At 36.2% G+C, this 23023-nt stretch overlaps 1 protein-coding gene across 1 annotated transcript in view; it reads right to left on the bottom strand.

Moving 5' to 3' along the window:
* Positions 1–23023, bottom strand: part of ITGAV (integrin subunit alpha V) — a 93464-nt gene that overhangs the window by 4885 nt on the left and 65556 nt on the right. The window contains exons 16-28 of the mRNA XM_030325262.1: positions 21264–21322; positions 19603–19757; positions 17756–17893; positions 13804–13871; positions 11838–11985; positions 11222–11314; positions 8561–8640; positions 8105–8185; positions 7049–7154; positions 6274–6432; positions 5467–5577; positions 503–616; positions 294–401 (exon numbers count right to left, since the gene is read on the bottom strand). Coding sequence (XP_030181122.1) covers positions 294–401; positions 503–616; positions 5467–5577; positions 6274–6432; positions 7049–7154; positions 8105–8185; positions 8561–8640; positions 11222–11314; positions 11838–11985; positions 13804–13871; positions 17756–17893; positions 19603–19757; positions 21264–21322 — 1420 coding nt within the window. The remainder of the gene's footprint in view (positions 1–293; positions 402–502; positions 617–5466; positions 5578–6273; positions 6433–7048; positions 7155–8104; positions 8186–8560; positions 8641–11221; positions 11315–11837; positions 11986–13803; positions 13872–17755; positions 17894–19602; positions 19758–21263; positions 21323–23023) is intronic.

Raw genomic sequence — 23023 nt, 5'->3', positions numbered from 1 at the left:
ATTATAGTTAATTTCCGACTTTCTAACTTTGTGGGGAAAAATTCCCCAAATTTCCACCCATGAGATTTGTATAAGCTAAGAATCTCTTACACAGGACAAGATGCTAAAGTAAAAGGTCGACCTTTAATATTCTGGGGTGAGGGAGTAAAATAATATTTAACTAGGTTATAGACCTATCAACCAACTTTTAAGTCACCAAAACAGTGAAGGTGCCAATATTTAAAATAAAATAAAAAATATCTATGGCATTGGACTGGGTGCACTTATTGCATTTCCCCAAATCGATGACTTACTAATGTGGAGTTGAAGATATCCTCAATTGGAAGGTTCTTATAAGGAAACTCAATGACATTAAAAGAAGCAGATGACTTCAGAGAGTATGAATGATTCTGGTTTTCTTTCTGTATGGAAATAACAATGAAATGATTTCCTAGACGGGAGGCCTTTTTCATGTCTTTGAGAAAATGGATAAGCTGGCTGAATGCTGCATCTGTCCACTTACATTCATAAAGGTCTCAGTCCACAGCAGGGACTTTACATACAGGATTGCACTCTTTCCTCTGTCTAGTCGTCCAACCTGGCAGACAATCTTCAAGCACTCAGCAATTCCACAGCCCTGCCAAAACAAATTCTTTACTTATAAAAAAATTGTCTATCATTTCTTCAGCATATGAAAATTGGACATTTTAGTTGTTTTATGTGAAAGCCAAAGAGACGATCCAGATTCTTTTGCATTATAAGAAAAATGTTTAAAATGCATAGGCTAATAGTGGAGTCTATGAATGCTTTTGCCAAAAGGGGTTGGTTTACGGGATGCCTGGGTGGCTTAGTCAGTTAAGCGACCAACTCTTGATTTCAGCTCAGGTCATGATCTCATGGTTTGTGAGTCTGAGCCCTGCATCGGTTTCTGCGCTGACAGCATGGAGCCTGCTTGGGATTCTCCCTCTCCCTCTCTGTCTGTTCCTCCCCTGCTCCTTCTCGCTCTCTCTCTCCTTCTCAAAAATAAATAATAAACAAACAAACACAAACAAACAAACAAATACAGGGGTTGGTTTTAATGCGATGTGGTATAAAAGGATAAGACCTACAGTATTAAAATATATATTTTTTATGGCTAGTATTCAACATCCTTTAGGTAAACCCAGAGCATGATCATTTTAGTAAGACATGAAAATCAGATTAACAATACACCTGTAGAAAAGAAAAAGAAACGGAATGAATCTTGAGCAGCTCTTCCACGTTTCTGCTACATTCAGTGTTTTTATCAGTAACTTGAAGGCAGGCAGTCAAAGATAGCAAATATTCACCACCTTCCATGTGCTGGTCAAATTGCATTAGACATGTCACACTCATAGTCACAACGCTACCCAGCAAGTGAACTTGCAGTCTATGACAAGGAATAGCTTCTTTGACCTGAGGAAGGGCATCCGTGAAAAGCCTGTAACTCACATCACACTTAATGGGGAAAGAACAAATGCTTTCCCCTGAAGGTGACAAATAAGACAACAATGCCCACTCATTGACACTTTTATGAAAGTTGTTCAGAAGGTTCTAGCCAGTATAATTAAGCAAGAAAACAATCAAGTAAAAGGCATCCAAATTGGAAAAAAAGAAGTAAACCTCTCTTTTTTCAAGATGACAGGATCTTGTATACAGAAAACACTAAAGAATTGACAATAAAACGATTATAGCTAATAAACAAGTTACAGAAAAAGAACAGAATACAAGATTGACAAACAATTAAGTTGCATTTCTATATAACGGTAATGAAAAATCTTAAAATGAAATGAAGAAAACAATTTTATTCAAAAGACCACCCCAAAAGAATAAAATACACAAAAGTAATTTAACCAGGAAAGTGCAACACTTAAACACTTACAAGTACAAAGTATTTTTGAAAGAAATTAAACACTTAACTAAATGGAAAGATATCTCATGTCCAAGAACTGGAGACTTAATATTATTAACATGGCAATACTCCTATATTGATACAGATCCAATAAAATTGCTATCAGAATTCCAACTACCTTTTCTGTAGAAATGATCAAACTGATCTTAAAATTTATATGGAATTATAGAGGACCCTACATAGCTAAAACAATCTTGAAAAAGAAGAAAATGTTGGAGGGCTCACACTTTCCAATTTCAAAACTTACTGAAGAGCTATAATAAACAATTTGGTACCGGCATAATAATATGTATACAGACCAATATTAAGAGTCAAGAGTATAAAATTTAGAAAACCAAAAAACTTAGGTGTAAATTTTCAGGATGTCAGGTTTGGCAATGGTTTCTTGACTGTGACAGCAAAAGCACAGGTAATAAAAGAAGAAAGACTTGACAAATCTGACCTTCTTCAAATTTGAATACTTTCACATCACAGGGATACTATCAAGAAAGTGAAGGGGCGCCTGGGTGGCGCAGTCGGTTAAGCGTCCGACTTCAGCCAGGTCACGATCTCGCGGTCCGCGAGTTCGAGCCCCGCGTCGGGCTCTGGGCTGATGGCTCAGAGCCTGGAGCCTGTTTCCGATTCTGTGTCTCCCTCTCTCTCTGCCCCTCCCCCGTTCATGCTCTGTCTCTCTCTGTCCCAAAAATAAATAAACGTTGAAAAAAAAAATTAAAAAAAAAAAAAAAAAGAAAGTGAAAAGACAACTAACAGAACGGGAAAATATGTGCAATAACAGCTCTGAAAAGGGAAGTATCCTGAATGTATAATGAACTCTTCATGACCTAACAACAAAGGCAAACAACCCAATTTAAAAATGGGCAAAGGATTTGAATAGACATCTCTTGAAAGAAGATATACAACAGAAAAGATGCCTGACATCATTAGTGATTATTGGGAAGTACAAATAAAACCACGATGAGATACCACTTCACATTGACAAGGATGACCATAAATTAAAAAAAAAAAAAAAATTAAGGCAATAGTAAGTGATGGCAAACATGGAGAAGTTGAAAAATTCATATGTTGCTGGTTGGGAATGTAAAATGGCACAACCACTTTGGAAAAGTTTGGTAGTTTCTGAAAAGTTAAACAGAGTCCCCATATGACCCAGTAATGGCATCTCTAGATTTACTCCCACGAGAACTAAAAATATATGTTCACACAAAAATGTGTACAAGAATGTGCACAATGGCACTATTCAAAATAAACAAAAGGTAGAAATAATCTAAATGTTCATCAACTAATGAGGAAACAAACAAAATGCCATATACCCATAGAACGGAGTATTATTCAGGCATAAAAAATGACTGAAGTATTACTGCATGCTGTACCATGGCGAACCTTAAAAACATTATGCTGAGTCAAAGAAGCCAGACACCAAGGCCACATATTTTATGACTGTCCAGAACAGACAAATCTTTAGACACAGAAAGCAGATTAGTGGTTTCCAGAGATTGATAGCAGGGAAGAATACGTAGTGACTGTATAATGGGTACAGTATTTCTTTCTGAAAGTGATGAAAATGTTCTGGAATTAGATAATGGTGGTGGTTGCACAATGTTGTGAGTATACCAAAAATCACTCTGTTGCATACTTTAAAATGGTTAAAATGGTGACTTTTATGGAAGTTTTATCATAAAGTTTTTTAATGTCATTCTGTAGGAGGATAGAGCACACAGGATCAAAAGTAGGGTGGGGGTTAAAAGTAATTTCTATTTCACATGGGTTGGTCAGGGAAGTCCTGTCATAATCTGACATTTAAAGACATAGAAGAAGATGGGTAAATAAGCCACAGGGAAATCTGGACAAGGAGCATTCCAGGAAGATGGGAGAACAATTTTCAAAGCTTGGATGTAGAAACATACTTGGGGATGTCTATTCAATGAAAAGCAAGGTAGCAAAAACAGGAGGTAGAGAATAAGGAGAGGAAATACAAATAGCAAGGTAGAAGGGCCTACATTTTGTTGGGCCTAACGGCTTTGCATGCTCAGGCTTCCTCTCTGACTTAGCTGGGAAGGCACTGGAGTAACATGACCTGATCTCCATTTAAAAGGATCACTATGGCTCCTGTGTGGCTAACTGTAGTGGTGGAAAAGGCAGAAATATGGAGTCCAGCTAGAGGTTTGGCAACAGTCCACGTGAGACACAAAGGTGGCCTGGGTGAGGCTGTGGCAGAGGTAAAGTTGCTGAGAAGGGACCAAATTCAGGGTCTTTTGAAAATAGATATTGAAAGAATTTGCCGATACCCAGGATGTGAGGTTTGAGAGAAAAAGAGGAGTCAAGGTGTCCAGGTTTGGGACAAAGAAGGGAGTTGATACGTCTTTTGAAAATAGATACTGAAAGAATTTGCTGATACCCAGGATGTGAAGTTTGAGAGAAAAAGAGGAGTCAAGGTGTCCAGGTTTGGGACAAAGAAGGGAGTTGATATTTACTAAAATGTGGAACACTGTAGAAAGAGTAGAGTTGGGAAAACATTCTTAGAATTAAGTTTAAGATTCTTACTAAATATTTAAGAGAAATTCCAGTAGGCAGTTGGATAATGGAGCTTGGAGTTCAATGCATAGGATCAGCTTCGAAATGTAAATCAAAGTCATCCAGAGATAGTATTTATAGCCACGAGAGTGAATAACATCTCTCGTATAGTACTATCTGATTCGAACTTCCTACAATGATAGAAATGAGCAGTAATGGACATATCTCTACTTCCCAAAGTAGAGTAAAATGTGGCTGATGTCTACAATATTAGACAGCACAGATCTAATCAATGAATACATGCAGAGCAGGCAAGAAATTTGAGGTGTGAGCCCTGGAATACTCTACAGACGTAAAGGTCTGGAAACAGAGATTAGGAAGTAGCCAGTTGATGTAAGTGAAGTAGTAAGAGAGTAGAGTCCTAGAAGAGAATGAGGAGTGTTTCACAAAGGAGGAAGTGATAAATTATGCCAAAAGCCACTGAACAGTTGAGGCGAATGAGAACTAAGAAGAACTATGGAATTTGCTGATGTAAAAGTAACTGGTGTTCGCTAAATGAACATAAACACTATACCAGGTTCTCTGCTAGTGGATGGTTTGAAGATCTGTTAAACTTCAAAAATTTAAATGATTAGCCTTTATAACCTTATAGTCATTACACTGGCTGACTCAACAAAAGTTAATCATAGCGCTAATTATTCTTGTAATATATTTTTGTTGATGTCTCCTGGGTTCTTCTTCCAATATTGCATGAAAGCCTCCGAGATCAGGATGAGGTCAAGAAGGAGGTCAGTTAAAGGAGTAAGCCAGAAAAATAAGCTGGAACATGAAATATTTTTATTAGCAATTTATAAAGATAGATCATTTGAAGAAACTCTGGTGTTAATTTGAATAGGAACATGGAAAGTAAGAGGAGTGAATAGTATAAAAATATATGTAGTTCTTCCAAGCACAGCTGTTGTTATTTTTGAAATGTTCTTTGGCATCAGTTCTATAATCACATATTTTTAAATGTTTAAAGTGCTTGTTGTTGAAATGGCGCTTACCAAAGTGTGAACATCTCCTTCACTGAGGGTGAGATCCCGCTTAGTGATGAGATGGTTCCGGTCACCTTGCCCAGCAATTGTGTCATTCTTTTCAGTTTGTGAACTTGAGATCTAGGGTTACAGAGAAACTGGTGGTACATAATATTGGAAAACATTCTGCACTGACATTTTGGCATAAACTGCTACATGTGATTAAAACATGATGACTGAAAATGTGGCATGACAAATTCACCACTTAATATATGGTGGAAAGTAAGCACAAAGAATAAAAATCAGAGATTCCCTAATATGTGGAAAAACGTTATCTCCACCGAGCAGTGATTTTCTCCCTTGCACAGCTAGAGGGGAAACTGATAAGACACATGGAAACAGCCTGAAATGTCACGGTACATATCTGTGATAAGTGTCAATCATGAGTATATATTTTTTTGTTCTGTTTTCTAGTTAAGAAAAGAGCCACGTTAAGTAAAATGTTAGATCTTTCTCCAAAGACAAAAATTTCAACAACAAAACACCCCTGACACAATATTGTATGTGGATAAAACCACAGTGCAATGGAACCACAGTCAAATTAGGTCACTACATAAATAGATGACTCATTAGGACTTCACAGAGGAATGAATCAATCCTTTCTCATTATACAAATAAACAATTTAATCCTTAGTATACTGGTTATGAAGTAAATTATTTCTGTAGAGTAGGTGTGTGTATTAAAATGGTTGTTTTATTTCATGCATTTCTTTCACAGATTTAGAAAGGAAAGCTTTAAATATCATCATAATAAAGAGTTGCTATTAAGCACATTACCTTAATTCTCAAAGGGTTGATCTCCATATCTGAAGTACAGTTCATAGGTCCATCAATATCATATTGAAGGATGTATAACAGAGTGTTATTGTTATATTTGTAAGGCCACTGAAGATTTAGCATTGCCTTGCTGAATGAACTTGGACCATTGTTTCTCAGCTAATGGGGAAAAGAAAATGTAAATACTTTGAGCAAAAATCAATTCCATAATCCCCCTCCTACATCAACCTTAGGAATCATTAGTGATAGGATTTGAATAACGGCAGAGTTTCCAGTTATTCTGACGTTACAACATGATCATTACGAGGCAAAGGAAATCAAACTCAACATTTATCTCTAGTGTAGTGCAGTATGTGTCAGAATGAAAATATAAACAAAAGAGGAACGTATGGAAAAGTTTTTGATGAAAGATGGCATAGAAAATCTTGATGATCTGCTACAGGCACTTTCAATTTTTAGGTAGAGCTGCAAACCATCCATATGCAAATACTCAGCAATGACCTAACGGCTGTTATTCAAGTAGAACTAATTGGTTTTGGACAACAATTTGTATGAAGTGCATTCTTTAACCACTTGAAGCTACTTGTCTTAAAAAGAGGAACTTCTGAATAGGGAAAAAATTCAAATAAATCTCTGGTACATCCTTAAACTATGCAGAGTTTACATAAACACTAAACAAACTTGTTTTGTTTTGTTTTGTTTTAACAAGTAGCCTATCTGTTCTTCTCTTTAAAGGCTCTCCACCAGGTATCAGTTAAAGTCAACAACCGCAAACCTCATAGATGTGCTGAACAACTGGCCCAACATCTTCTTCAGTCTCCGGGTTCTCCTTATGCTCCCAGTTTGGAATTGGAAGAAAGATATGATCGGGACTTGAAACTCTAAACAATGACCAAAGAAAACCTACCATGAATACCAAAATGATATGGTCAGTTCATTTTCAAAAGTACCCTGTATCCACATGAATAAAATCAGAATTAACAAAATATATATATTTAAAAGGATGGGGCGCCTGGGTGGCGCAGTCGGTTAAGCGTCACGATCTCGCGGTCCGTGAGTTCGAGCCCCGCGTCAGGCTCTGGGCTGATGGCTCGGAGCCTGGAGCCTGTTTCCGATTCTGTGTCTCCCTCTCTCTCTGTCCCTCCCCCGTTCATGCTCTGTCTCTCTCTGTCCCAAAAATAAATAAAAAACGTTGAAAAAAAAAATAAAAAATAAATAAATAAAATAAAAGGAAGAAAAAGCTATATGTATGTGAACACGCACATCCACCTACACATAAACTTCTCTGTATTGAATCTAATTGTAACAGGTGTATTGATAAGTCAATCTGCATGAAAGTTCAATACACTTATTTTGTGCCTGCTGTTGCCATGTCTGATTTATTTCCAGAGGGTTACCAAGTAAATATTTGGAGCTTTGGAATAATACAGCTAGGTCCTTCTTTCTACAGAAGCTCCAGCTCTAGTAAAAGTATCATGAAATATGAGTGCTACTCCCCAAAAGAAGTTACTGGGCCTACTAGTTGCTTTTTAAAAGTAACTGCATTTTAAAGCAGTTTAGGGGCACCTGGGTGGCTAAGTCGCTTAAGTGTCTGACTTCAGCTCAGGTCATGATCCCACAGTTCGGGGGTTTGAGCTCCGCATAGGGCTCTGTGCTGAGAGCTCAGAACCGGGAGCCTTCTTCAGATTCTGTGTCTCTCACTCTCTCTGCCCCTCCCCGGCTGTGCTCTGTCTCTCTCTTTCTCTCTCAAAAAATAAATAAACATAAAAAGAAATTTAAGGCAGTTTAAATCTCATAAGAATGTGACACTCAACTTGGTAATCATACTGACCCTCTTATCTCAACAGCAGCTAAGACAGCGAGGTCAACCTTGTAAGATACAACTGGGCTTACTTTGTCAAAGAGATTGGAGCTGAAAAAGAAAAAAATATAGATATATTTAGGCCTGAACTGAGCATAATTTTTATCTAAGACGTACAGGGGCAAATGCAGTGAAACTAAAAATGAACAAATTAAAAGAAAGAAAAAAACGTACAAAAATAATTTTCATTAGCATTTAATTCCAAAAAGATGATCAAATTTTACTTCTTTTACTTTTGTTTCACAAGCTCAAAACTAACAAAATTATTCTTGTTATAGGAATATTTATTTAAAAAATGGTATAGTCAAGTACTGGAATTTTAGCCAGTTTTATTCCATAACATTTAGAATATCTTACATAATATATTTATGACAAAGAATATTTCCTCAATAGTTAATATGAACTGAAAACAAGTTGTTTTCATACCTTTGGATTTGTAAATCAAATTTCACAGAAGTATCCATCTCTGATTGCTGGTGTACATTGAAACGAAGACCAGCTAGGAGCTGGAGGGGGAGGAAGGGATAGTAATGTTAATCAAAACAATGTCTCATCAGTGAAATTTAAATTCCAACGTCCAAATCAACGAGTTTTTCTAAAATACGGTTTTTCTGAGCTTATAATAAAACTGAAAGTACTCTAACAAAGACAATTAAATCTGATCTTCTATTAAATCTTTTATTTCATATACATGGGCCAATCCACAAAGGAGCCTATTAAACAATTATTAACATAATTCTATCTCCTCATAATACCTGATATTAACTTCATAAAAATGCCAAAGTAAATATCTGTTGATTCAATGAAAATACACTGATTTGGTGACAGGAAGTTAGCAACTGAACTTGTAATGGATCAGGAAGCAAGAAGTGAATGGGTTTTATTTTATTTTATTTTTTTTTCCAACGTTTACTTATTTTTGGGACAGAGAGAGACAGAGCATGAACGGGGGAGGGGCAGAGTGAGAGGGAGACACAGAATCGGAAACAGGCTCCAGGCTCCGAGCCATCAGCCCAGAGCCCGACGCGGGGCTCGAACTCACGGACCGCGAGATCGTGACCTGGCTGAAGTCGGACGCTTAACCGACTGCGCCACCCAGGCGCCCCTAGAAGTGAATGGGTTTTAAAGAGCAAGAAAACCTGGCCACCAAAGGCATGAGGGGCAGGGCCGGACCCAGAATTTCCCCACCTCTCTCACAACTCCATTGCAACCATTATCCTAAGTTTCGCAGGGGGGAAGCTGTTACCTTAAAGAAAACAACGGAGCTAATAAGGTAAGAGAAAGCAGACTTCTTAGGGAATCATTTATCATACATAAAAACAAGACTGGGGACTTCCATCAAGCTGCCTTTCACTTTACAAAGCCTGACGCTGGCCACCTGAAATAACCTGAACGTATCCACACTGGATGAGCTGTGAGTGAGAAGGCCAGAGAGCGTGAGAACATAGAAAATAAACACAGAAAGCACAGAAATAAACATAGAAAAATAAGCAAAGAAAAATAAAAAGCATTTCACTTGTTAAAACATCATTATATACATGTGGAAAAATGCAACTCAGTGTACTTTGTTCAAGGCGTCTTCCCTAAGAGACCATATATTTAGAAATAATAATGACTTTTAATGTTAAATATTCTTAAAGAAATGTGGAACTTTTATTGAAATATATTTGACATATAACATTGTGTAAATGTAAGGTGTACAACATGTTGACTTGATACATTTATAAACTGTAATATGATTGCCACTGTAGCTATAGTTAGCATCTCTCCGTGTCCCATAATTCCCATTCCTATTTTATGGTTATAAGGATCTAGTCTCTTAGCAAGGTTGATGATTATAATACAATATTGGGCTTTTTGGTTTTTTTTTTTTTAATGTTTATTTATTTTTGAGAAAGAGAGTGAGTGCACGAGTTGGGGAGGGACAGAGAGAGGGAGACAGAGGACTGGAAGCAAGCTCTGCACTGACAGCAGAGAGCCCCATGCGGGGCTCGAACTCATGAACCTGCAAGATCAAGACCTGAGCCAAAGTTGGACACTTAACTGACTGAGCCACCCAGCATTGTTTATACAATATTGTTTATATTCGCTATGCTGTGCATTAGATCTCTAAGACTTATTTACCACTAGCTGCACGTCTGTACCCTTAAACAACATCTCTCCTGTTAGATGTTGTTTAAGGATAAATGTGGAATATGTAGCCCCATATTATCAGAGATCTCAAATTACCAAAGTCTTCGTGCTATTAAAGTAAATCCTATTGAAAAAGTAACATGAAATACATTCCCATTTTCCTTTGATACTAAGAATTCTACAAGACACATTTTTGTTTACTTTTTAGAGCATTTGGGAAGCGACCCATTGAGCACGTCTTTTCAAGCTCCTGGGCTCCCTTCTCTACCACTTCAAGGGGAGCCTGATCCAACACTAAGGGCCTCTTTGATTCTATTCAGTTCAAAGATATAGGCTTCCAAATTCATGAGATAATTCTATCTCACGTAATAATGACAGTCTTAGTATTTGTCAGAGTAGGTCTAAAGATTCATTAGGTTATGGGGGCGCCTGAGTGGCTCAGTCGGTTAAGCATCCGACTTCAGCTCAAGTCATGATCTGACAGTTCATGAGTTTGAGCCCCGCATCGGGCTCTGGGCTGACAGCTCAGAGCCTGGAGCCTGCTTCAGATTTTGTGTCTCCCTCTGTCTGCCCCTCCGTTGCTTGCACTCTGTCTCTCGCATTGTCTCAAAAATAAATAAACATTAAAAAAAAAAAAAAAATTAAAGATCCGTTAGGTTAAAATACCAGAGTTACAATTTGAGTCCTTAGTTATTAACCCATGTTCTCATCCATTTAGCAAACTGAAGGCACTGTAAACACGGTTTACTGACTACAGTGTAGCAGCACAATCCATTATTTTATTATCTTACTCAAAACCCGACAAAACTCTGCTAATCATTACATTCTAAATCAAAACCAATTTAAAGATATTATTCTGAAATATTTATTAAAAATTTACTATGAACAAACCCATAGAAAATTTTGCTATTTTCTTTAAAGGAAAATAAAATCCATTTAGCTAAATCATCTTACTTGAGTTCCAGCCTTCATTGGGTTTCCAAGGTCACATACCACCTGGCGGGTTTGGTTTTCTGTTTTAAATGCACAGGAAAGTCTAGCTAAGGCCTTTGATAGGTCAAAGGAAAAAAAAAAGAAAAAGATTGGAAAGATTATAAATTAATGACCAAAACAAACAACAAAAAAAGCAGAAGCCATAGACTATGAAGTTCCTAGATGACATCATACAATTGGATAGTTAAGTTTCTTGTTTCAAAAATATATCCATTTGAGCAAATGGGGGTGGGTATTGTGTACAATTGCCACAGATGAATGTAAAGATGTTTCTGAAGGATCCCTAGAGGATTTAGATACATAACCTTATTATCTCTAACAAATTATTTGATGAACAGTCTTAGACACTTTATCTATCTGACCTTGTTTCAGGCATTTCGCTAGCAATTCTAAAAATGTCCTATCAGTGCAAAGTATTGGGCTTGAAAGGAATTATGTAAGACAGGCACTCTATTGCCTAGCAATGTAGCCTTAAGTAGAATGGCTAAGCTTGTACTACACTAAATAGGGGAGTAACTTATTAATGTTAATGAGACCTATGAGTGCATTTCGATTTTTAAAGAGGCAGTTTGCTTACTTCACTATTACGGACAACCCCGATGAAATCAGCCTGGGGTGGGATGGAAACGATGAGCTCAGCTTCATAGGCACCTTCTCCTTGATTCTGAGCCTTAACAATCAATGTCAGAGGATTGTCATCTCCAATATAGATCTTCTTTTGATCACTACAAGTTAATACAAATATAGACAATGAAAAAAGACTGCACGGGAAGAATATGATTGTTCCAAGAAACAAGAGAAACACAAGACAGCACTGACATGTTCAACAGTGTCTCAAGATATTTTAAGACTCTTTCACAGCTCAATAGGAAACTGGAAATAGCACATTGGGTGCAAATCCAATGCTTCTCTCAGTAAAAGAAAGCATTAATGTCACTAGCATCTTGCTACCAGTCATATCTATTACTGAGGTAACTTTGTTTCTCTTTGTAGTACTTTTTAATTCCCTGATTTTTTTTTCCTTAAAAGCTGAATAAGGGCCACTTGGATGGCTCAGTCAGCTAAGCATCCAATTCTTGATCTCCACCCAGGTCATGATCTCACGGTTCATGAGGTTGAACCCTGTGTTGGGCCTGAGCTGACAGCACAAAGCCTGTCTGGGATTCTCTTCCTCTCTCTCTGCCCCTCCTCAGCTCACTCACACACACGCTCTCAAAATAAATAAACTTTATAAATAAATAAATAAATAAATAAATAAATAAAGCCGAATTAATCACTGTCATGATTCTCACAATATTCTTTAAAATTTTGGGGCGCCTGGGTGGCTCAGTCGGTTAAACGTCCGACTTCGGCTCAGGTCGTGATCTCGCGGTCCATGAGTTCGAGCCCCGTGTCGGGCTCTGTGCTGACAGCTCAGAGCCTGGAGCCTGTTTCAGATTCTGTGTCTCCCTCTCTCTGACCCTCCCCCGTTCATGCTGTCTCTCTCTGTCTCAAAAATAAATAAACATTAAAAATAAATAAAATAAAATAAAATTTATATATCATTGGGGTGCCTGGGTGGTTCATTCAGTTGGCCATCTGACTTCTGCTCAGGTCATGATCTCATAGCTTATGGGTGTGAGCCCCGCATCAGGCTCTGTGCTGACGGCTCAGGGCCTGGAGCTGCTTCAGATTACGTGTCTCCCTCTCTCTCTGCCCCTCTCCCACTTGCACTCTGTCTCTCTCAGAAATAAACATTAAAAAATTAAAATATAATAATAAAAAAATAAAATTTATATATCATTTAAAATACTAATCAGAGAGGCATCTGGGTGGCTCAGTCGGTTGAGCATCTGACTTCGGCTCAGGTAGATCTCATGGTTCGTGAGTTCGAACCCCGCATCAATTGGGCTCACTGCTGTCAGTGCAGAGCCTCCTCAGATCCTCTGTCCTCCTCTCTCTCTACCCCTCCCCTGCTCACACTCTCACTCTCTTTCTCTCTCTCTCTCAAAAATAAAAACTTTTTTTAATGTTTGTTTACTTTTGAGAGAGATACACAGAGTGCAAGTGGGGGAGGGGCAGAGAGAGGGAAGGAGATACAGAATCTGAAACAGGCTCCAGGCTCTGAGCTGTCAGTATGAACTGAGAGATCATGACCTGAGTTGAAGTCAGATGCTTAACCTACTGAGCCACCCAGGTGCCCCCAAAATAAAATAAAACATTTAGAAATGTAATAATATTTTTTTTTTACTAATAATCAGAATCCTTTAGTTAACAGGGTATTTACAATGAAATATATCTTTAAGAAGATATACTGCTACCTTGTAACACTTCTCATGCTGAATGGAAATACATCTGTCAACCAAGGCAAGTAGTGAAAACAGTGCATATCTTTTTAAAGTTCAATACTGATAGTTTTACTATTAAAGAAAATCATGAATTATCCTTCAACATAACTAGTTCATGTTAAAATATAGAATAGGATATTCTATATTTGGATGGAAGAGTGTGTTCTTCCATTTAAATTTCTTGTTAGGCTCTTTATTGTTTGGAGTAACACTTACCTATCTACAGAAACTTCCAACTTGGGTTTGCAGACATTGTCTTCCCCACAGTCAAGCAAAATATGGGCCTAGAAAAAAGCATTTTATTTTTTCTATGTGAAAAAACACCAATACAGGATACATCTGTAGTGTAGATCAATATACGTGGATGTATGTGAATATACACATACACACATATATTTATATACACTCATCAAGTTATTTGCATAAAAGGTGTCATGGCTGCTTATTTTTAAACAGGTCGGTGTAGGTAGTCAAAAATGAAAAAGAAGAAAAACATTCATAGGATATAATACAATTAGTTGGAACCTTTCAGTTCTATCTCAACTTAAGCTGTTATGGTGTGGGAATGAAGTGTCGTGTAGAGAGAAAGTAACAGTCAAGAAGTGAGGATTCAAAAAAATGAGAAAGAAATGAAGATTCAGCGTGAACCTGCTGCTACTAGCTAGCTTGTGTGATCGTGGGCAAAACAAATTTCCCTTTTAGAACTTCTTCTTGCAGACTATGCCTCTGCCAGCATCCTGGAAATATGGGGGCAGAGTGTCAAAGAATAAGGAGCTACGGGTGCATGGCAGCAATTCTGACAGGCAGATCAAAGGGAACAGAAACTGGACAAAATGAGGCCAGAATATGTGTGGCCACTTGGAAGGAGGTGAAGGAGAAGGGACTAGAAGCACTGAAGCCAATCCAGAGGGGTGACATAAGCAAAAACTGAATTTTCTCCTTTCAGATCTGGCTGTGAGAGTGTGGAGGCTAGAGCGGTACGGAACGGTACGGAACACCCAAAAGACAAAAACAGTGGGAAGTAGCAGAAGAGACTGGGTAGAGTGTGAATGAAGGAAATACAAAAACTGTAAAAAGAAGAAAGAGAAAAAGATGAAGCCATTCTTGGTTTGTCTAGTGTTAATATTCAAAGAGCTTCAAGCCCAGGGGCAGACAAAAAGAAGAGAGAAAATGACTTAAAGGGGGAAAATAATGAGAGGCTTCCTCTTCCAAGTCACAAGGGATAAACAGCCACACAGAATAAAATTACATGATACAGATCTCAACTGCCAATTTAATTGGAATGAAACAACAATATACGTGAATTAATTAAATGACATAGACGTAAGCAACTGCTATGCGCTTCAACAAAGGGGAAAAGGGGGAAGGGCTGGGACTATTACAAGAACTTTGTGGTGATTCCATAAGTCATACCAGATACAGTCATTGCCAAACTCGTTTAGGAATAAAAAGTAGATTTTGTAGATAATAACAGTAACTAGTGATATGGTGAGTATTAAGAGACCCAGTCAAAATGATGAGTATGTTAGGTTTGGAATAAGAAATATGTACGAAATATTAATAATACTGTGGCAAAGGGATATTTGCCCAACTGCTACCATACACTGAAGAGAAAGGATTTAGCTGGCATTGGTGTAACCACAGTATTAAAGCTATTAGAAAAATAAGTTTCAGAAATGGAAAAGCACACAGCAATGCCTTCCATTCATAGGGCACTAAATCTCTCTGTATTTAACATCTTGCACAGGGTAAGAACTTAATCTACATTTGCACAAATAAATGGAGGGCAGGAAAAAAAAAGCCACTCTTCCTACAGAAAGCACTCTGGTCTCTTAACTGCAAAGGATTAGGCTACAGAGAGGGAAACTCAACAGCTGCCCTGTCCATTACAATAGCCACCAGTGAGCCACATGTGGCCTCTGAGCACTTGAAAGGGGTCTCGGGGTAGCTGAGAATTGATTTTCAAATTTTATTCAATTTTAATTAATTTAAATTTAAATTTAAAAACTGATACTTAATTCCATTACTGTTAGTAATGTTAAACTGGAAAACTGTTAGTATGTTAAAACAACTTGGGTATGTGAATCTACTTCTTCAACTATAAACCATATGAATTCCAAATACAGAAAAAATATTTAGCATCCGAATTGAGATGTGCTATAATCATATAATACATTCTGGATGTTGAAGACAGCAAAAAATAGAATATAAAATATTTCACTAACAATTTTTAAATGGATTATGTGCTGGAATGACAATAACTTGGATACTGTTATGGGCTGATCTGTGTCCCCCCCCCAAAATTCACATGCTGAAGTCCTGAATGTGATTTTACCTGGAGATACGGTATTTAAAGAGGTAATTAACATAAAATGATACCATCAGGGTGGACCCTAATGCAACACAATGTATAAGGAGATTGGGACAAGACACACGCAGAGGGAAGACCGTGTAAAGACGAAAGGAGAAGGTAACCATTTATAAGCTGATGAGAGAGGCCTCAGAAGAAACCAACCCTGCCAGACACCTTGGTCTCAGACTTTAAGCCTCTAGAACTGTCAGAAAATAAATTTCTATTGTTTAAAACAAGCCACCCAATCTGTGGTTTTTCATGACAGCAGTGCTAGCAAACTTTATATTACTAAGTTTAATTGCACCTGTTTTCTACCTTAAGAAAATGTTGCCAACTAGCAAATTTAAAACCACAAATGTGGCTCATGTTAATATTTGTATGGAACAGCAGTACTCTATGGAGAAAGTGTGGTAAAACAAGTCTGTAATATGACCAGTGAAATGAAGGACCCATCTTAGAAAGAAGTAAATAATGGGAACAAAGGATGGATAATTAACATAGAAACAAGATTCTATAATAAAGCTAAGCATGCATAGAGAGCATGCCTCTCTTGTATATACAGGCACTGTTGAAACATACGGAGGACGCAAAGGACACAACAATGAAGGAGAGCAGGAAGAGAAGGAAAGGAAGCTAACTATTATTATTAAAGTTATTATTTCTCTCCAAGGGTTTTCAAAAGTTATCCTACTTACTTAGGTAACTTTAAAACTGGATTGGTATTAAAGAGACTGGTGATCTCAGTAAGCTACTCAAAAGTAATGTTAATGCTAACAATTCTATAATTATAAAGAGAAAATAATCATAACTCCTATATCAAAACACATAATGTAAAAGGTCAAGTCACAAATTTTTCAAAAAGTATAAAACTGAATGACAGATCCTAAAAGGCTCAGATGTTCATTATTAAATTGTTAATTAACAAAATACTGTATATCCATTAAAAATAAGAAATATACACAATATGAACTAATAAAGAACTACATTTTCAAGTTCTATATTGCTGGTGGCAGAAAGTATATATATACATTATATATGATACAATGTGTACAAAGTAAAAAATATAAATTGTTAAAATATAAAAATAATTGTTAAAATATAAAATATAATAAAAAATAAATATAAATATATAAAAATTGTTAAATAATAAAGACTTAAAATATATTTTAATTCGCTTTATGTTGCCTTACACAGTCTTCTCAAATTACAAATAAAAAAAAAGCATGAGACCTTAGTAACTTAGACAAAGAAGATATAACAATCTAAATTTAGGGTAAAGTATTCTGTGGGAGTAGAACTACTAATCTAACAGTATAAACATGCAATAAAAAAGCGGAAGGAATAGGAAATGCAATATCTGAATACATGGGTTTTACACAGGACTTTCTTAAAAATATTGTAATATAGTCTTTAAGAAATTTTGTTTGATTTGATGAAAAGAATGACTTCCATACTACATATACATATGTGTATACATATGCTATTTTTCACAATTAAAATGTAAATCAGAGAAAACATAGATATAAAACTTATTCAGCAAAATACTAAAATAGTATGTAAATACACTGGCACTTTGTTTTCCTTGAACTATTTTACTGTTTTATGAATATGACCCTGTCTTTCTCTACATATAACTAAGTTCTGAGTGGCTTCAAATATCTCTGACCTGAAAATTCAGATAACTTCCCCTCTGACTTTGACTAGAAACCAACATTTAAAAAGCAATCCCTTATGATATTTAAAAATATGAAGTGTAAGACTTTAAAAAAATTAAAGTATAAAATTAGTGATAAGTGGAGATAGTACATACAGTACCTGTCGACTAATGTTGGCAGGAGTGAACTGGTTAAGGATAGGTTGCAAGCCTGTCACATCAGCAGCTGTTCTGTAATCCAACCGATACTCCATAAAAACAGTAATCGGAGTGAGTTTGTCTCTAAATTCAGATTCATCCTAGAAACAGAAAAGCTTCCAATCAATGATAACATCAGTCTAAGACATCAAAGTATCTGGAAAAATCTGTAAGTGCACAGTACAAAGGCAGCCATGTTCGACCTTGATCCAGTTCTACCAAAACTCTGAAAAACTAAAATTATATAAAAGTAGAATAGAATGTCCAAAAAGACTGGTTATTCAGCAAGGATGCTTAATCAATTTTTGTTTATAATACTTGATTCATACAAAAATATACGAGGGCATGTTAATAAAACAGGCACTGCACAGCCAACAGAATTAGAACATTACTAATAATTTTTCTAAGTTTATTTATTTATTTTGAGACAGAGAGGATGAGAAAGGAGGGAGAGAATCCCAGGCAGGCTCCACATGGCCAGTGCAGAGCCCAACACAGGGATCGAATCCATAAACCAGGAGATCATGACCTGAGCCGAAACGAAGGGTCGCATGCTTAACTGCCTGAGCCACCCAAGGTGCCCGAAATATTACCAATAATTTTTAAGTTACCCATGTACTCCCTTCTCATTTCTTCCCTCGGCCTTTCTTCTCAGAGGTAACCACCATTCTAAATTTTAAGTACACCATTCTCGTTTATTTTCAGTAGTTTTACTACACTGTATATGTCCTTAAACAGTATGTTCTTCTGTTTGCTTTTCCTTTTTTGTTCATTTAAAAGTGAGGTCATGTGCATTTTTCTGTAACTTGCTTTCTTTTTAATAATTTTTTTTAATGTTTTTATTTATTTTTGACAGAGAGAGAGAGAGAGAGAGACAGAGCATGAGCGGGGGAGGAGCAGAGAGAGGAGGAGACACAGAATTCGAAGCAGGCTCCAGGCTCTAAGCTGTCAGCACAGAGCCTGACACGGGGCTTGAACTCACGAACCGTGAGATCATGACCTGGGCCGAAGTCGGACATTTAACCGACTGAGCCACCCAGGCACCCCTCTGTAATGTGCTTTCTATTCAACATTCTTGTTAAGGTTTATCCATCCTGTTGCAAGTAGCTGAGGTTAATTTTTACTGTTGAGTAATATTCATCATATGATAATAAAACCATAATGTATTTATCTATTCTCCTATCAAAGGTTATTTGGATTGTTTTTGTTTTTGCTTTTACCAAAAAAACAATGAATATATATAGATATATTCACATATACGTGTGTGTGTGTGTGTGTGTGTGTGTGTGTGTGTGTGTGTGTGTGTATTCTTCTATATAATGGCAAGTAGGAGGCTCAAGTCAGACCCCTGGCTTGCAAAAGTCCCAGGTGAGTCTGAATTCCTGTGCCAGTGGTATCCGCAATTACTGTTCATCCTTCCCCAGACACTCTGGCTCACGTATTTGCACACAAGTCACAAGTCAAATTTTGCCAATGTAGTTTTTTAACTGATTTTTTATTTTTATTTTTTTGGACCGTGGAAATTTATTTTATGTTTTGAGAGTCTAGCAACATTTAAGAAATAGGTTTGCTATAATTTATTCAGTAGCAATGTCGCAGAAAGACCAGTTGAAATATCCAGTTTGTCAGGAACAAAAATCCATTACTCAGGTTTGATACATTAAAAAGCTAAACTTCCTCAAGTGTATTCTTCTGTGTTTTCCTTTTGATTTAATACCCAAAAATTCACACAAAGTGAGAGTCATTTAGATGAAAAGGAAAAAAAATTAGTAAAAAGTAAAAGACGATGAAGGAGAAAAGTATCTCTTACCCGCAGATATGCTATTAGTTCCTCACACTGCATCTGTCCCCCCCTTGAAATAGTCATGTTCTTGGAGTGACCTGGGGACCGGTTATGGAGAAATAGTGCTCGTCGAATTGCTCCTTTTTGCTTGAGTTTATCCAAAAGAAGCTCCACCTGGAAATCTATACAAAGGATTTATAACAATATAATCGTTATGAACACCTATCTGTCCTAGATAGCTAGAGTTTTCATGTAAACAAAGATATTTATTCCTGAAGAAGCAATTTCCTTGTAATTCACTAAAAATGTGTATACATTGTAGTGAGACTACAACATATTAATCCTGAATATTTGCTAATTAATAATTAATCCAACTATCCCCAAAGTAAAGCCACATATTAATTCATACAATAGATAATGATGGTAGTAAAATAACTATCAGATGCAAGGGAAATTTTTTCTTTTAATTTAGGCCGAGAGGAAGAAGTTCAGAGCACGAAATATATGTGAATTACGACTCCCGCCATTAACACAAGTAGCAGCAATTTCCCACTGACTGCGATTAATATTTACTAATATGCACCCATATTATTCTATTAAACACTATGACAAATAAACAGTTTGAATCACCTGCAACTACTACTTTTAATGAAGCTACCATATCAGACTGTCAGATAAATATGTCCCTCGTGAAGCAGGTGACCTAATATAGTTGACTAGATCAAGAATTCTATTAAAGCAAACATGCAACCAATAGTCTGAAGCACGGTGTTAGGGTGACTTCCTTCTAAGATTCAGCTCTTCTTTAAGTAGTTTCTTCAACGTTAAAACCAAGTTTCTAAGTTTCTCTAAATGTTGAACCTCATGTTAACTTTGGGTTAAAACGCAGGGTGATTTTGCTTCCAATTCTGTTCTACCCACCCACACCACTCTCCTTGTGTCTCTCAAACACACTAAGCATGCTCTTGACTCAGGCCTCTTGAAATTGCCATTTCCTCTGTGCAAAATACCCCTCCAGACATTCCCTACAGGTCTTCAGTCATCTTCCAGGGACCCCACCTTGCCACTCTATGTGAACTTCCATGCACACACACACCCAGCAAACTCAGTCCTCTTCCTCTGCTTTGCGGTGGCTTCTCAGCACTTGTCACTAACAATGACCAATCTTGGCTACAATTACTTAGCTCTCCTGCCTTGCTCTCTGGACCATATAAACCATATGTTGGAAAGGAAGAGTCAAGTTAGGTATTTGCCGTGTGGGTAAATTGGATGGCCCAAACTTTTTCTCCGTCTTCCACTATATCTAAAGCATTTCTGCTGTTTAGATTGCTGGGGGTTTCTCTGAGACATAAAATATGAACTTTTCAGTAGATCATCTATTTATAAACAATGATACCTATTTCCCCTAGAATTCATTTATCTCTCATTGGTAAGTGTTTAACTTTCTGAAGGCCATCTTTACCATTCAATGGGCTATTCTGTTCACAATGTCAACAAATAAATATGTATTTATATCTGAATTAAGAGTCAACAAGGTAATCATGTTGCAATGCTAGGTGCCTTTAAGCATACATATCCAAATAAAGAACAACGATAACAACTATTTGAGTAACTATTCAAATATCCTGAAACATTTTTAAGTGCTGTATATGCAGAATCATTCTGTAATTTTTCCATAGAATACTTACTAATTTTCGTGGGAAGTGCTCCTTTGCCATCTGCCTTTAAGCAGAACTTGACATTAAAACTGTAGAGAAATAAAAATATATACAAATCCTGTAATCCAGTTTAAACATATTGCTGAGTATCACCCCCAAATCTCATATTTCTAATGCACAGTTTATATAGTGAAGCCTTTTATATCTTTCTTCATGTCATAATAACATTCTTGAAACATGAAACACAAAATACACAGAATGTCCTAACTCATCCTTCAGTAATTTAAGCACCTTTCCTTTCATGGTATCTTCATTTCAAAAAAAAAAAAAAAAAAAGAATCTCTGAACTTCCTCTCAAGTTTATAGAACCTGTTGATAAATCTAAGTGAGAGAAAGGATGGGCCAGACGTAAAATAATCTCATTTTTTTTTTTTTTAAAGCCCGCACCAAGCTTCCTTTAATTAGAAAGCTCCTCTAGAACAGTGTTCTTCATGATTTCTTAATGGGTCATGAAATCAGTTCAGTGGGTTGTGTCAACCAATATCTTAAAAAAATAAATCAAATAAATAAAACTGACTGAAGGGTTTCATGGAACTTTTGTTTTAATTACACACATGTATTTACTGGATTATGATGCAAAATGTATTTCATACAATGTGCCATAACCAAAAAGATACAAAAGCTACTGCTCTGGTTAGTATATTCAAAGCTTTACAGTTATTAGCATACTTTTAAATATATTACTAGCAATTTCACAGGGGCAGGCAGGGTGATTGAAGGGAAGGCCATAAAACTTAAAGCTAAAATCTTGAAAACTTCACTGCCAATCAATATAAGATAAAATGTTACTAAATTTTTAATGCAATCCAATGAAAGAAATAAAATTTTGAAAAATGTTTTCTAATAACTATAACAATTTGAAGACAAAATCAGAATTATTTTTTCATTAGCCTCTTAGAAGTAAAATTTTCCCAGCTTCTAATCATTCCTCACTGCATCTGTAAAAGTTGTTTGATTTTTGAGTAACCAAGGAACTTAAAGAACAGTGTTCCCCAAAGTGAGGTACTCTTGGTGATTTTACTAGTATATGGGCCAAGGTTTTTCTTAATTTTATATTTATTTTGACATGTATGAGAAAGGTACTGGGGTTTCTCCATATTATTTTAAAATATTTTTAAGTAAAACATGAATTGATTTAAAGAAAAAAATTATTTTAATTATAAATACAGGTAGAATGAAAGTATAGCAAAAATCATACACTAGCAAAAAATAGCATACAAATAATGAAGACTTGAGAAACACTGGACTAGAGAAGAATTCCGATATTAAACTTACAAAAAATTATATTTTTCTTCAGAAACTAGTTAGGGGACAAGTAGAAGAACAAGAAGAACAAGAAGAATATTATATTGGTAATATACTACTTATAGATTTAATATTATTTAACATTTAATAATATTTCACAATAATAATTAAATAATGTATTTTTCATACAACTATTCACAGATATTAAATCTGGAAAAGATCATCTCCTTTAAAAATAAAAATGTTCATGGGTCTGTTTAGAATCAAATAATAAATGAGTTCTGAGACCTTATTAGCTTTTTCGTCTTTTTGAATATATTCATTGAGCATGCATCATTTTTTTTAATGAAGTTTATAGTAGTTTGTAGCATATTTTTAGAGCCTTCTACATATCTACTCTGGAACAACATTTCTATAATCCAATCTATGAAAAGAGAGTAATACACATAGAAACTGTTCTGCAATATTTCAGCCCCCCCTTCATT

The sequence above is a fragment of the Lynx canadensis genome, chromosome C1 (assembly GCF_007474595.2).
Source record: "Lynx canadensis isolate LIC74 chromosome C1, mLynCan4.pri.v2, whole genome shotgun sequence".
NCBI classification, from domain to species: Eukaryota; Metazoa; Chordata; class Mammalia; order Carnivora; family Felidae; genus Lynx; species Lynx canadensis.
Note: the sequence above shows the minus strand (reverse complement) of the source record. Positions and strands in the feature narration are given on the sequence as shown.